This window comes from Leguminivora glycinivorella, chromosome 27 (assembly GCF_023078275.1).
Source record: "Leguminivora glycinivorella isolate SPB_JAAS2020 chromosome 27, LegGlyc_1.1, whole genome shotgun sequence".
NCBI lineage: Eukaryota > Metazoa > Arthropoda > Insecta > Lepidoptera > Tortricidae > Leguminivora > Leguminivora glycinivorella.
The window spans coordinates 3104947-3121555 of record NC_062997.1 but is presented as its reverse complement, the minus strand read 5'-3'; the positions used below and the strand labels follow the sequence as shown (position 1 = coordinate 3121555).

Sequence of the window (16609 nt, the reverse complement as noted above, 5' to 3'; positions counted from 1 at the left end):
TCCAAACCGCTCGGCGCTCGCCGATCCTATACTGAACTAAATGAGCAGGGACCGATTCACGGAGCACGGAAAGATTCAGTTCATTTCGGTCATTGATGGGATTTTATTCCTAACAGTTCATAGTTCGTGAACGACACAAGCCTAGAGATGTCCCATAGCGTAGAATACAAACAGGTCTCGAACGCGCCCGCCATGTTTCAGAGACACGTCCGGTGTCAGGTACTATCCCATAGATGGCGCTATTTTAAGTTTCCACAGATCTATATAGGATGGCAAGCGAAAGTGAAATAATAGGCACCTTCTTACATAAATATACTCTGTTAAACAAGTCTGTCAGTAAATAAAAACAAAGAAAACTATAGGTATCCTTTTCTATAGCACCCTAAAGAAAAGGATGCATATAGTTTTCTTTGTTCTTATTTACTGACAGACTTGTTTGACAAAGAATATGATCGATAAATTAAAACACAATTAAATATTAAAACACGAGTGTGAAATGAGAGCCAAGTTCAACTACTACAGTCCTCATTTTCATTATTATATATAAATATTTTTACACATTTTTTTTAGTTTGATAGATAGACGTTTGACCACGATCACACCTGATGGTAAGTGATGATGCGGTCTACGGTGGAGCACGCTTACCTATGAGATACCTATTTACTTTTGCTTTAAAAAGACCTGGATTGTATTCATGCGGGAACAGACTCAGGCAGGGCATTCCACTCCTTGGCGGTTCGCAAAAGAAATGTTGAAGCGAAACGCTCAGTGCGTATTTTCGGAATATAAACCGTGAAGCGATGCCGCATTGCCGATTGTCTGGTATATTTTTACACGACTGCCCCAAAAAAAGAGTGTATTGTTTTCAGCGTTCATGTTTGTATGTAAGTATGTATGTATGTGAGTTTCTTTGTTCCACCATAACTTCTGAATGCCTTAACCGATTTAAAAAAATGATGCATCATTGGAATCCTTACGTCACCCCAATGAACATAGGATATGTGACGTCACTTAAAATTCAACATGGCGGGCGTATTACGTCATAATGCGCAAACTTTAGAAAAAATTTTTTTGCAAACCTATCGAGTGGGGTATCAAAATGAAGAGCTTTTAAAGGCGATTAATAATATATACACATTATATGCGTTTATGTCTTGTTTTGAGAGATTAAGAGTTTTCAAAATATGTAACTTAAACAAATCTAATAAAAACAAATATGAGACATTAAAATGAAGACTTTAGATAGAGCATAATAGAAAATATAGGTATCCGGAACAACAATAGGTGTTATTCGGGGACCTAATAGTTAATAGACTATGAATCGCGCGAATAGGGTTGAAAACGTTAAAACTTAATCTAGGTACATCTACGTCTGTTTATTAGGCAATACGATCATAACGATACAAAAGAAATCTGCGTCGACTTACAGATCGAAGCAGGTTCCCAACTGATTTTCCGAGAAAAAATACAATCGTTTTCGGCAGACCCACAGCGGTTCGCCGACAGCTTCTTTGGACGAATAACAATTAGAAGAATCTCATTACGCATAGTATAATATTCATCTGTAGTTGTAGATCATTTGGCATTAGGTACTGGTAGTTTTCTGGGACTCGCGTATAATTTGTTGTATGGATTGAAGAAGCTACTACCTTTAACTTTTCTAAAAAGTTTCTAAGTATCTGAGAGTTCTAACGTCGGAGGTTAGTGTTTAAAACATAGTAAGTACGCGATTAAGTCCCGTTTGCAATTTTAAATAAATAGTTCTATACCTATTCAAAGCCATTTATTCCGAGCCTGAGATAGCATATTGACCAATTTCGTGCGGCCGAAGGCCGGAAGGCGCCCTCATACATAGAGTCGTGCGAAGCCCGACGCACGCGGTCCAAGACCGGGCGCCGACGGCGCCCTCATACTTAGAATCAGGCGACGCCCGACGCACGCGGTCCATGGCCGGACGCCGAAGGCACCCTCATACATAGAGTCGGGCGAAGCTCGACACACGCGGTTGAAGGCCGGGCGCCCAAGGCGCCCCCATACGTAGAGTCGGGCGAAGCCCGACGCATGCGGTTGAAGGCCGGGCGCCCAAGGCGCCCTCATATATAGAGTCGGGCGAAGCCCGACGCACGCGGTTGAAGGCCGGGCGCGCAAGGCGCCCTCATATATAGAGTCGGGCGAGGCCCGACGCACGCGGTTGAAGACCGGGCGCCCAAGGCGCCCTCATATATAGAGTCGGGCGAAGCCCGACGCACGCGATTGAAGGCCGGGCGCCCAAGGCTCATACGTAAAGTCGGACGAAGCCCGATGCACTCGGTTGAAGGCCGGGCGCCCAAGGCTCATACGTAGAGTCGGACGAAGCCCGACGCACTCGGTTAAAGGCCGGGCGCCCAAGGCGCCCTCATACATAGAGTCGGGCGAAGCCCGACGCACGTGGTTGAAGGCCCTCATAGTTAGAATCAAGTGAGGTCATGTACACGGTACAACGCCGGGCCAGGGCTGCGTCACTACTATTCTGCTGAGTTTTACGTGGTAACTCATTAGTATTAGTTAAATAAAGCGTAAGTATTTGTAGTTTTGCGGACAAGTGAAGGATCTGTTTGTGTGCGGATGCAGAGAAAGAGTGTTGTTGTTACAGTGTGCCATTCTCTCTGTCCTTCGTAGCCGAGTTATGGCTATGCAATAGGTATGCTGTCAGTGCTTAAAGCACAGAACAAAAGTACAAGCGTCTAAAAGCGAATGCCGTTAAATAAAGTTACCTACACCTTTCATGCTAAAATATCAAGAGCCGACTCCATGACCTAAATAAAATAATTATGGTTCGTTTGTGTGGTCACTAAAATGTAAGAAATAAAATAAATAATTAAAAATTAAAAACACGACTGCGGTTTTAAAGCGAACTGAAAAGATGAAAATAATCTTTAGATATGCTGGTCAGTTAACTTGATTAATATAAATTAGAATAATGAGTGTTTAGTCAGGTACATAAATAGCTAAAGCAAAAGTTAATGCTCATGGAGGATGTCGTGACCGTACCTGGATATTTTATTTCGATTGCAGTCGGGGGACCTTCTTGTCAGGTTTTTGTCCATTGTCCCCCGACAGCAATCGAAATAAAATATCCAGGTACGGTCACGACATCCTCCATGAGCATAAACTTTTGCTTTAGCTATTTATGTACCTGACTAAACACTCATTATTCTAATTTATATTAATCAAGTTAACTGACCAGCATATCTAAAGATTATTTTCATCTTTTCAGTTCGCTTTAAAACCGCAGTCGTGTTTTTAATTTTTTAATTATTTATTTTATAATCATAGCTTGACTTAACTCTAGTTGCTTGTCAAAACAAGCACGCTAAAATGTGATCTAGTTTCGTAGTCTACAATGAAGCGTGAAAGAGACACGTTACCACGATACCAAACATTTATTCTTAATATGACAGTTTCTTACATTTATATTCTATAAAAACCTATCGTTATCTAGTTTCCGTCTGTAACAGCGACATCTATTGGGAAATTGAGTAATTAACCTAAACAAAACTACATATCAGCTCGAACAAAGCGGATGTATAAGTACTGCTACTCGATAATAGATGTCGCAATCAACGTTTTAGTTTGACGTTTTACTAACATTCTATGGCCAATATTTACTTATAAATTCTTGAGATACGGGTATAACTTTGAGAAATTATTCATTTTGAAAATGAATTTTCAGGTTGATATTTCAACGATCACTAAGGCGCCGGGTGAGAACGGAAAGGAATATCTATACGCCATCACTTTCACACTACTGTCAGGTGAGGGAAATAAATTATTCCTATGTCATTATAACCTCGTAAGGCCCAATGACATTACAATGTACATAGTATTGCAATCTAATTTGAACCTTCCATGAACTGAATAAGGTAGAATTTCCATTGTTACATTGATTTTTGAAACAAACGAAAATCTTACCAATTTATTTATAGAATAAGGTTCAAATTCAAAATGGGAAAACTAACTATGGTGGGCCTTACGAGGATAATATATAAAGTAAATGCCGTGGAAATGAGAGCGTTAAGAAGCATGGGTGGTGTCAAGTTGAGTAATAGGATCAGAAAATAGCGTGATAAGAGGCGCATCAGAGAAGCAGCAGATGTCTATGGAACTTCCCATACAATAAGTTTTTTAGCAAAAATTTAATTTTTGGCACAAGGTTTTATCGCCGACTGTACTTTCCTTACAGCAGTCATCTGCTGCTTTCCGAGGCGTTTCTAAAGACCCCTTACTCGATGGGGATACGACGTTTCATAACAGAGTTCTTATGACCACCTTTCTGCTCCATCATCAGATCAGCTCCATGATACCATAACATTGCATTGTCACGTGGTTTACATGTGTGCAAAATTTCAGCTCAATCGGAAACCGGGAAGTGGGTCTTTAGCTTTTACGTTTTGACGCACACTAACATACTCACAGGGCAAGTTGAATAAACGCTTGCAAAGACGTATGTAACTTCATATAGAGTGTATAGACGGATAAAGTCTAATAAAAACACGTCCTTCAAAGCCCTAGAGAAAAAGGCACGGTGGCCTAGATGGATGGTGATAAGCAATAATGTGTCAACCCACAAAAACTAAAAAAATGAGATTTTAATGCCATGTTATAGCTGGACTTTTAAACTTCTATTTGCAAAAATGACCTTTTCATTTTGAAAATTTTCACTATCCCAAAAGTAAAAAAATAGGTTAACACAAATCCTTTATCGTGTGTTGCCTGTTTTGCATGAATGTGTCAAGAACCTTAACTTATTATAGTAATTGGCAGAAACATATTTAAATTACAATAATGTGTTATGAGGGTTGACTCAACGATTTTTTTACACTTGACTCATTCTTGCAAAACGCAAAAAATGACATAGTTACCCACTATGAGACTTGAATGATTATTGCAAAATGATATTTTATTCGTTGTTTTATGCTACGACCCGTGTTATAAAACATAAGTCATTATTGTTAAATTATATTCGGGTCATAAATTGTTCGTTTTTGGTATAAGTACCATGACACTATATTGTAAAATATAACTGTTCATATTAATTTATGTTTGAATAAGTTATGACTTAGTCCATTAGTATATTTTTGCACATGAATGGTAAATTCAGTACGAAATTGAACATTTTAAGTCATGAATATACATATTCGTTATTATAATTTGCAAACATTTTTTACAAGTAGGTACGTGTTTATATAAAAATCTAATATAAGCTACTATTTTTTTATAATTACTAATTACATTAAGACGTGTTAATGTATGCATAAAAATATTGTTTGATTTTTGAATACTGAATGGTAGTTTATTATTTTGTTAAAGATATTTTATGTTTTGTTCTTGTACAAGTCATGAGTTATTCATAATTTAAATGACTTAGTCTATTTATTAGCGTAAAAAAATATTTTGTTGTATATTTTAGATAAGTAGTTAATTTTTTTTTAAGATGATTATTTGGTTTTTGTAACGATTTTTTGTTGAAAAAACACAGATAATTTAAATATTGTGTCTAGAAATGATCATTACTCTAATAGTTAATTTATAGTATTTTATTCAACAGGCGTTTAAAGGAGGTCAAGAAATATGAGTGGCGTACTTTCCACGAGTATTTTGGAGTCAGTTAAACACCATTGCATACAATACTTTTACAACGACCATGCACTTCGTTTTTAATAATTCTCGCGAAATTCACACTGTTTCCTGTATTGCAAAGGTTTGCACTGTCAGCTCAGCTGCCCAAAGCCTTCCCGCGCACGCACGCAGTATCGTTAATGCAATGCGTTGCCATGATTACAGAACCAAACAATGCGTTTTCAGTTTTTTCGATACGCACAATCCTGTAAATGACGAATAACAGTTCGGGAGTAGAAAAATCATTAAAAGGTTTGATTAATAAATAATGTATTGATTCCTACATACCTAATAACATAAGTGACCATGACTGATATGTTACTTAACACTTATAAAGTAAAAAATATGCATAGGTAGAGTATTTTACAACAACAATTTATGTGCTTTAACATGTTTATTTAAGACTCATAGATATTTTTAAACAATTAGCAAAAGTGGGTTAAGTATCATAACACAGTCTTGAAAAAGTTTGACGTCGTCGAACAATTCGCAATAAAAGAAAAGGGCATTATTTAGTCAAATTGAAGTTTGTTTAGAAATTAAGCTACAATAATCACTACTACTGAACGTATTATAGCTGAAAAACACAACAATCTATATAAAAACAATTTTTTTTAAGAGAAACACAAAAAAATGAGAAAAAATCTTTAGACGCCATTTTCTCAAAATGGTTGGCGTGTGGGTTGACACATTGTTGCTTATCAGCATCCAGATGGCGTTACACTTTTGGGGAACGCTCGGCTAAAGGGTGCTAATATTATTATTTTGACATTTTAACACATATCAAGCTAAGAATATGGGCCAAATTGTCAAAACTAAGCTTTCAAATTTTAAGCTAGTGTCGAGAAATGGCAGCCTATGCAAGTATGCACTCTCTATAGAGAGTGCATAGGCTGGGAGAGTGTATTATAATACTTGATACTCCTTGCCCAAACTAACATACTAACAAGGCAAGTTGAATAAAAGCTTGTAATAAAATGTAATGGCTCAGCCATCGGTCTAAGCGCGACAGCGGTGAGCGGCGGCCATACATTGGAGGGAGACACAGCGATGGGACTTTTCATTCGCACGTATGGCTGCCGCACACCGCTGTCCTTAGACCAATGTCGTGGCCGGGCCGTAACGAAATCCCGTGTTATGTTGTGACAGGCAACATCCGCCGCTTCCGGCGCGTGTGCGAGGTGGTGCAGGCCGCCGTGTGCCGCGCGCCCGGCGCCGGCCGCGCGCCGCCTCTGCACCCGCCCTCGCCCAGGGCTGCCAGGAGGAACATCCCCATACACCGTGAGTATACTACACACCAACACACCACTGTCAAGGTCAACGGCTGAGCTCCGCGTAATATCGAAGGCCCGGAGCATCTAAACCGTCGCTGCACTCACCCTCGCCCCGCGCCGCCAGGAGGAACATCCCCATACACCGTGAGTATATATATAGAATAGAATAGAATAGAATAGAAAGCTTCTTTATTTTCCTTAAACAACTACGTACATAGTTATATGTTACACTTCTTTTTTTTTTACATTAATTTTTAACTACTTATTGGTTTTGACATAAATTTGATTTAGCTATTGTTAGTTTTAGACTTAATCTTATTGTTAGTATCTTATTGTAGTATTTTGAGTTTCCTAATTTAAATGTTCGCGCTTGCGCGGTATGGATGTGTCTCTAGCTGACATGCTCACTTCTGTCTAGTATGTTGAACTAGTAAAATGTAATAGTTTATTTAATTAATATAAAATATATTGGTGTGTTTCTCAGAAGTGATTTGTGTATTAATTAATTGCCATCCTCCTGAGGCACCCGGATATACAACAATTTGGCGACGAGGAAACCGGAAAATTTAGAAAACACGTTATCAAAATTGAATAGCTTTGGAAAAAAATTGACAGCCATCTTAAATCTGATTATTTGAATATCCCGGGAAGAGCACGGTGAACCACAGATTAGATAACAAAATCAGTCTATGGATGTACTAAGATTGACAGTTTTTCATTCATTCACCATTTAACTCATTCAATATGTTCGTTCATTTTTGACATCGTTGTTTGAAAATAAATAAAATAATGTCATTGCGAAAAATTTCAAATGGTGGTTCAGCAATTCATTGCGCAAATTAAACAAAATAAAACTAGCTGGATCACAAAGGAAGAGCTAGTCATTTTATTTCAGGATATTGGAATATCGTGATTCGTGTGGAATCACTTAGACAATCGCTTCGTGAGTTGACCAAAAGTAGAAAATTACGGACAATTTTGGACTCGAAAGAAGACGATACTGAAAAGTTTGAATACTTTGAATCGCCTAGGAGAATCCCAATTTAAGTACCGGTCAAAATGAATAATTTTATAGGGAGAATAGAATTATTCAATGGAGATAATTTTGAATTGTTTGAACAACAATTAGAATGTGTTATTACATTATATGATATCGAGCCTTCGAAACAGACGCCATTACTTATTACAAACTTAACTACGAAGGTTTTACAAACCCTCAATCATTTATGCGCGCCTGACAAGCCCATAAATAAACCATACAAGGATTTGATTAACTTATTAGAGAATAGATATGCCAAGTCAACGTGCAAGATTTTGGACAGAACGGCATTTCGCTCACGGAATCAAACGAAAGATGAATCTATAGAAGACTATGTCATTGAGTTAAAGAAATTAGCTAAACGCTGTGAATTTAAAGATATAGATGACCAAGTTAAAGAAAAGTTTATTGATGGGGTCAACAAACCTTTGATCAAATTTGAACTTATGAAGAATGGTGATGTTCCTTTAGAGAAATTAATTGTATTGGCTAGAACGGTAGAAGCCGTCTTAAAACAGTCAAAGGTGGAACAGGAATACGGTGAATTATCACATGGAGTGAAAGATATGTTTTATGCTAGTCAGCAGAATGCTACTTCTACATATAAAGTGCAACCAACGAAACAAAGGCATAGTTGGAGTAGGCCAACACAAGCAGATGCAGCTATGAAGAATGGTATAAGATGTTTTGTTTGTGGTAAAGACAATCATGTGAGATCTGAGTGTTCATTAAAAAATAAGTTCTGCTCTGAGTGCGGTAAACAGGGCCATATTTTTAGAGTGTGTAGTGTGCGGCAAACAAAAACTGTAGATGTGGTTGGTGAGGACAGCATTGGCGAGGACATACAAAAATTGTTTAAAGCTGAGAATGACAGGGAAATGTACTACAGTATGTATTCTTTGAATGCTTTTGATGATAAGAAATTGCCTCCACAGTATGTTACTTTATTTGTTGAAGGACAGCCTGTTCAATTAGAGTTAGATTCTGGTTCTGAGGTTAGTACAATAACAATTGAGACACATAACACATTATTTCCAGGAAAACCTTGTGAGAGAAGTAATGTTGCATTTAAAAACTTTGACCAAAGTCTATCACAACCAGTGGGTATGGTAAAAAATGTTAATGTTTGTTGGAATGAAATGACAAAACAGGTTGATGTCTATGTCGTGGGCAATGATAAACCCACTATTTTAGGTAGAAGCTGGTTAATGGCTTTTGGGCGGTGGCCTCTAGAGTTAGAAAATAAGATATGTTATCAGAAGGTGAATGAAACTTGTGATCCAGTGCAAGGAAATAAAAATAAGTTCATGGAAAAAGAAAAAAATGAAATTGATACACGGTTAGAAAATATATATAGCATATTTCACACCTTTGAAAGTGGTGTATACTACTGTGAGCTAGATTTTAAAGAAGACTACTTACAGCCCCTACAGGCACTGTTGGATCCAGTTTTACAAAACCTGACTGACTACATAAACACACAATTGATTGCTTTCATGGACAACATAATATATATGTGTGATAAAAATAAAAATTTAACTGATATATACAATACCTTAGAGGCTGTACTATCAATATTTAAGGATTCAGAAATAATACTGAAACTTCAAAAATGGAAATTTTTACAAAAAAATATTGGGGTGTTTGGATATAAAATTCATTAAGATGGAATCTCTATTGTTTTTGAAATATTTGTATCAGTTACTTTACTTCATTATATTAAATATTGTGGTTTTGATAGAGAAGAATTAGCAGTTACTTTCGGAATTTATACCTAAATATTATGCGACATTTTTGTCAACATTTTTAACATATATGGGTGTATGTGTCACCACCAAAACTTATGTAGGGGAGAAGAGAAATCTGGAATCCTCTATCCCAAGATTTACTTTTAAAACAATATTAAAGTTGTAACATACTTAAGTATTTGTTTGGTTGAAAGCCAAACATTGTTTGTTCATTAATTACTAAATTATAATTTTTATTTGTTATGCGGGGAAGAGTGTAGTATTTTGAGTTTCCTAATTTAAATGTTCGCGCTTGCGCGGTATGGATGTGTCTCTAGCTGACATGCTCACTTCTGTCTAGTATGTTGAACTAGTAAAATGTAATAGTTTATTTAATTAATATAAAATATATTGGTGTGTTTCTCAGAAGTGATTTGTGTATTAATTAATTGCCATCCTCCTGAGGCACCCGGATATACAACACTTATTATGTATATATATATATTTTTTTTCTTAGTTGTTAGGAACCCCATTTTATTGGGTAAAGGCCTCCTCCAATTTGTTCCATTCGTCCCTGTCTTTTGCCTTATTCATCCATCCTCCGAGTATATATATACTACACACCAACACACCACTGTCAAGGTCAACGGCTGAGCTCCGCTTAAGGCTTAAGACCCGAAGCATCTAGAAAATTATTTTAATACACCGTGAGTATATCTACTACTCACCAGCACACCAGTGTCAAGGTCAACGGCTGAGCTCCGCGTAATGTCGAAGGCCCGGAGCATCTAAACCGTCGCTGCACTCACCCTCGCCTAGAGCCGCCAGGAGGAACATCCCCATATACCGTGAGTATACTACACACCAGCACACCAGTGTCAAGGTCAACGGCTGAGCTCCGCGTAATATCGAAGGCCCGGAGCATCTAAACCGTCGCTGCACTCACCCTCGCCTAGAGCCGCCAGGAGGAACATCCCCATACACCGTGAGTATATATACTACTCACCAGCACACCAGTGTCAAGGTCAACGGCTGAGCTCCGCGTAATATCTAAAGACCCGGAGCATCTAAACCGTCGCTACTTTAATACACCGTGAGTATATCTCTACTCAGAGCCGCCAGTGTCAAGGGCAAAGGTTGGAACATCCCAATCATTAAGAACCGTGATTCGGGATATAGTGACTACTTCGCAGAATGTTGCGTAAAATTTCAAGGTAAATAACCAAGGCTGAGATTCCACTTCGAGAAGATTTTAGAATTTTAGCTCCTTTGCCTCATAAAACACCTTTTTAGCCCCCGACGCAAAATCTAGGGGTGTTAAAATCGTGTCTTCTGTCTGTCTGAACGTCTGTCTGGTCTGTCTGTCTGTCTGTCTGTCTGTCTGTCTGTCTGTCTGTCTGTGTGTGTCTGTCTGTGGCATCGTAGCTCCCGAACGGATGAACCGATTTAGATTATTTTTTTTGTCTGAATGCTGAATTAGTTGGGGGTGTTCTTAGCCATATTTCATGAAAATCGGTCCACTATATCGCGGTCGGGGTTTTTTTAAAAGTTTTGTGGTTATTTTAATATTTTAGTTACCTTATCTTAATTTGAAAAAATAATAAGTCCCTTTCTATTTCGCAAGCGGCCAACGAGATACCAGACAGTCCGGAGACCCCTCATCATCAGGAGCAGGAAGACACGCCATTCGACGCCACCAAGAGTCCGACCAACACTAGCCACAACTCCATAGATAACTCCATAGATAATTCAGACCAGGTGGGCCATTTTTTTCAAAGTTTCCACTCAGAATCGCGAGTTCTTTCAATTCATTATAGAAGAAAACAAGTGTCCCAAGGTTTTTCCCATTCCGTTACCATTTTTTCATACATTTTGCATGGCGGTAACGGAATGGAAGGTTTGAAAAATGTATGGAAATTGGACATTTTTTTCTATCAGGATCGAAAAATTCCCATGTTCCAAAGGAGGGGGTGGACAATCTTGAACAAAATGGACTAGATACGTTTTACTTATAGAAAATGCTAACAATAGTACATTGCAACAAGGTAGGTAAGGGGTATATTAATAACGAGTGTTATAATTCACAGCAGCCGCAGTGAATTATAAACACGAGTTTTTAATACCCTTACCTCCTGAGTTACACACAATGTTTTTCATCATTTGGGAGGAAAACACAAAGGACATTTCACGAGATCCCAGACACCTCGGATACCCCTTTGGCGTAGGTACTAGTTTTTAAACAAGCAACTGCCATCTGACCTTCAACTGAAGGATAACTAGGCCTTAGGACTAGTCCGGTTTCCTCACGATGTTTTCTTTCACCAAAAAGCGACTGGCAAATATCAAATGACATTTCGCACTTAAGTTCCTAAAAACTCGTTGGTACGAGTCGGGGTTCGAACCCGTGACTTCCGGATTGAAAGTCGCACGCTTTCTACAAGCTTTTATTCAACTTGCCTTGTTAGTATGTTAGTGTGCGTCAAAACGTAGGAAGCTAAATTTGACCCACTTCCCGGTTTCCGATTGAGCTGAAATTTTGCACGCATATGTAAATCACGTGACAATGCAATATTATGGTATAGCAGAAAGGTGGTCATTCGAACTCTGTTATGAAACGTCGTAAACTAATCGAGTAAGGGGTTTTTAGAAACGTCTCGGAGAGCAGTAGATGACTGTTGAAAGAAAGGTACAGTCGGCGATAAAAGCTTGTGCCAAAAATGAAATTTTTGCAAAAAACTTATGTTTTTACTTCGTAATAAAATTAAATGGTGTCGTTACAGAACGGATCCCACACTCTGGGCTCGAGTTCGTCAGTAACCAGTGGTTCGAGCGGGTACAAAGTAAGTATTTACTCCTCCATACACTTCTTTTTAAATCTTAACACCCGAAAATTGGCAGTAGTCATTACGATACATGTGCAGAAAAATATGAGACTCGAACAAGAGTGGCGATAATAGTTATTTGTTTTACAAGGGGGCAAAGTTGTTGTTTAACCGCACGTGCCAATATTGATACCCGAGCAAGCTGAAATGTCCGACTGGCAGGGTCGCCATGAAATGTTGGGTGTTACCGGAGGTAAATAACACGACAAGACTGTGGTGAACTCTGTATATTTGACTGAAGATACATCGTGTTTATATAGTAGGGTATTATCTAATTATCTATTAATGTGGGAGTTATCATGGTATCTATTCCATGATACTATGTGCTCATACTTCAAAGGTTAATTGGTACTTGATACTTGATACTTTATTATCTTATTGTTAATCTAATGTGTTATCTATCTATGTGTGAGTGTATGACGCTGCTATGACTGTGACCTCACTACAAAGCGAAAGATGGAATCTTGAGCGTTGCGAGGGTTTCAAGGCACGAAGGTTAAACAAACTTTGCCACCGAGTGAAACACAAAATTTGTCACCACACCAACACGAACAATACTAGCTATAAAACATCAAACTGAATCAAATCCATCAATCTATCAAATAAATCCATCAATATTTATGATTCAAAATCATCATTTATAGGTAAATTCTACCAGCCAGCTTAAGACATAAAATTAAAATTTGTATGGAATTACTTTGTACTCTTGTGGATAAAATGCAATTATGCTATCTGTTTTCGAATAGCAAAGTAAGCCTTTACCAGTTGGTGTGGTCAAAATTATATTACTAGTTATATATGTATGATACGTGCAAATAAACCCTTCAGTCGTGTTTTAAGTTATTGTAACTCATTTCGACTTTATAATGCTTACACAGCCACTTATAATATTTATATATTTACGTAATTTATTTCAGTTTTAACTTTGATGTGCGAATGAGGCAGAGCCACGAATATGTAGCTGTCTCGCTCACACGCCACATGCCAACCAAATACTATGTTAACGCTATCAACATGCATGATGACAGTCGTCCGATTGCAGCAGAGTGTGCGAACGGGACAGCACCACATAGCACTGTCTCGTTCACACGCCACATGTCAGCTATATACCAGTGCCCAGAATATTCGCGGCAAAAGAAAAGACTGTCGCATGTCAGCTAGAACGATTACTTTGACACTGATAATGAAAGTTTGTCCGACTGCAGCAAACTTGAGCAAACAATCGGTGGTGTGCGAACGAGACAGCGTTATGTAGCGCTGCATAACGCTGTCTCGTTCACACACCATACACCATATACTACGTTAACGCTATCAATATGCATGATGACAGTCGTCCGATTGCAGCAAAGTGTGCGGCGGCGGCGCGTCGACCGTGAGCCGGCGTCCGCGTCCCTCGACCACGAGATCATGAGCTGTCCGAGGGAGTTGCCTGGTAAGAATTAAAAAAAAATGGGTGGGTAAAATTGAAGGTGGGTAAAATGTGATGGGTAAAGTTGGGGTGGGTAAAATTATGGATGGGTAAATTTGTAGGTGGATAAATTTATGGGTGGACTTAACTAACACATTTCTTGGACCATTTGATGTCTGAATTGAATAAATTAAAATTAAATTTAAAATTGTAGGTGGGTAAATTTATGGGTGGGTAAATTTGATGGGTAAATTTGTGTAGTTCGTTAGTTACCTATACCCAGTTCTGTGAAATATGACGCGTAATTAATCTATCACGTGTGTTCACATACATTTATAGTATTAATATTAAATATGAATATCTACCTTCCAGGCACCCACACGAAGCGCTCATCCTCCGAGCACCGAGATTCCCTCGACTCTCGCTCGTCCCTCAAAGACGATCTCCGCCGCAACAACAGCCTCCGAGAGCGCCGCGGCGAACGGGACTTGCCTCGCGTCGCGTGAGACACACACTTTCAACATATAACCACTGTACTAAAATGTAGACCTGCCTCGACCGAGGCAACGATACATTGGCTGCTTGCCTCGCGCTGTGTGGGCGATCTCCGCAACAGTCTGCGAGAGCGCCGCGGCAAACGGGACTTGTCTCGCGTCGCGTGACACACACTTTCAACATCTGTATTAACATGACAACTACTGTATTAAAATGTAAACCTGCCTCGACCGAGGCAACGATACATTGGCTGCTTGCCTCGCGTTGTGTGGGCGATCTCCGCAACAACAGTCTGCGAGAGCGCCGCGGCAAACGGGACTTGCCTCGCGTCGCGTGAGACACACACTTTCAATATATACGACCATACTAAAGACTTGCTTGGCCAAAGTCATATATACTAGCGTTAGCCCGCGACTCATTAAATTCGAAAATTGCAGAATGTTCCATACATACTTCCACCCGCCATTTTAGGGAAGTGGCGGGTTAGAACGAGCCAAAAAGTAGCCTATGTCGCTCTCCATCCCTTCAACTATCTCCGTTTTGCCGTGAAAGACGGACAAACAAACACAACACACTTTCCCATTTATAATATTAGTATGGTTTGGCAAAGTTGCGGTGAGCTAGGGGCTATAAAACACACACTTTCAATACATAATGAAAAACATGCTTGGGCAAAGTTGTATAGTACCTCTTGGCAAAGTTGCTATGAGCTATAAAACACCAATCGTAACTTGTACCTACAATGTATGGTTATACGTGTGACTACACACACTTTCAATACATAATGAAAAACTTGTTTTGGCAAAGTTGTATAGTATGTGCAAAGTTGCAAAGTATAAAAACACCAATAGACTTACCTACAATATATGCACCTAATACGTGTGACTCTTTTTGTCCTGACATTTGTCATATTTGATTGGCGTTTCTCGATAGATTTCAACGCTGTATTTGACTTTCAAGTCACGTTCTGAGAGGTGTAGGTATCTTTCCCGTGTCATTGTATATACAAATATACATGATCTTGATCTATTACTAGGGCAATGTCAAAATATTTTCGAAGAGGTAGTGCGTGGGTAAAAATATATTGGGTACATTCTATCGAATGACATACATACACCATTTTTGAGTTTTTGCTATAACAGAAACTTTAAAATGTACAAATTGCTAACAGATAAATGCGTTAGACAATCCAGTAAAATGCTTTTGTTATTCACATGGGAAAAGTTTTAGTAAAGTTTGTGATACGTGACGTGTTTACATTACCGTGCTGGCAAAGTTGCGATAATGTTGGGGAAGGTTTAGTAAAAATATTCATATCGGCGAATTAACGTGACGTCTTGGTAGGCAAAGTTGCCCGATTATTTGGCAAAGATGTAGTAAAATTTGGTTTTATATCAAAGTTGTGTTCGAGGTTATATATCCGATATATTGATGAATTTCATATTGAAAGTTGTTATTATTAAAAAAATCATTGGTAGAATTTGAAATTTATCAATATAAATATGTCTTTGTAAAATGATATGCGCCTGTATTGGAGTAGATACCATATTGGTGTTTTATCTTATACTGTTTGACAGCGCACTATGAAAATTAACATGAAATAGTACACATATTGTTCGACCAACAAATTTGATCCTAGGCCACTGTAGAACCTTTTCACAGTAAACCTCGAAGCAAGTTCTATGACAAATACAGCCCACTGTCAATAAGACAAGGTTTTAGAGTGGCTTAAGTTTACACAATGATAAAAGTTTGACACAATTGTATGTGAACATATTGTGATACGTCGCGTTGAAATATGTACTTATATTAAATAACGCAAATGAACAAGTCTTCAACATTGTGTATTTAAAAGCTATTCAAAGGTATTTTAGTTAAAATTAAAGCAAACTTGATAGAAAATATTGTACTAACACCAAAACCTTTCTATATACTTGAATACAAGTAAATTATCAAATACGCATGTTGAGGTAATAGTTTTTGTACAGTTTTAAATCGCTAATAAATATCTTTGGTGTGAATTGTCAAACATTTATACAAAATTGGACGATATTGATACGTATTTCTTATTTAAATCTAGTTTATTTAAAAACCTTACAATTTTCTGCAGTAAAGTTTGAAGTACT

At 38.2% G+C, this 16609-nt stretch overlaps 1 protein-coding gene across 1 annotated transcript in view; it reads left to right on the top strand.

Moving 5' to 3' along the window:
* Positions 1–14715, top strand: part of LOC125240197 (serine/threonine-protein kinase BRSK2) — a 51088-nt gene extending 36373 nt beyond the window's left edge. The window contains exons 20-25 of the mRNA XM_048148020.1: positions 3713–3794; positions 6808–6939; positions 11323–11456; positions 12479–12538; positions 13925–14012; positions 14361–14715. Of these exons, the coding sequence (XP_048003977.1) occupies positions 3713–3794; positions 6808–6939; positions 11323–11456; positions 12479–12538; positions 13925–14012; positions 14361–14494 (630 nt within the window). The 3' untranslated portion in view covers positions 14495–14715. The remainder of the gene's footprint in view (positions 1–3712; positions 3795–6807; positions 6940–11322; positions 11457–12478; positions 12539–13924; positions 14013–14360) is intronic.
* The last annotated feature ends 1894 nt before the right edge of the window (positions 14716–16609 follow it).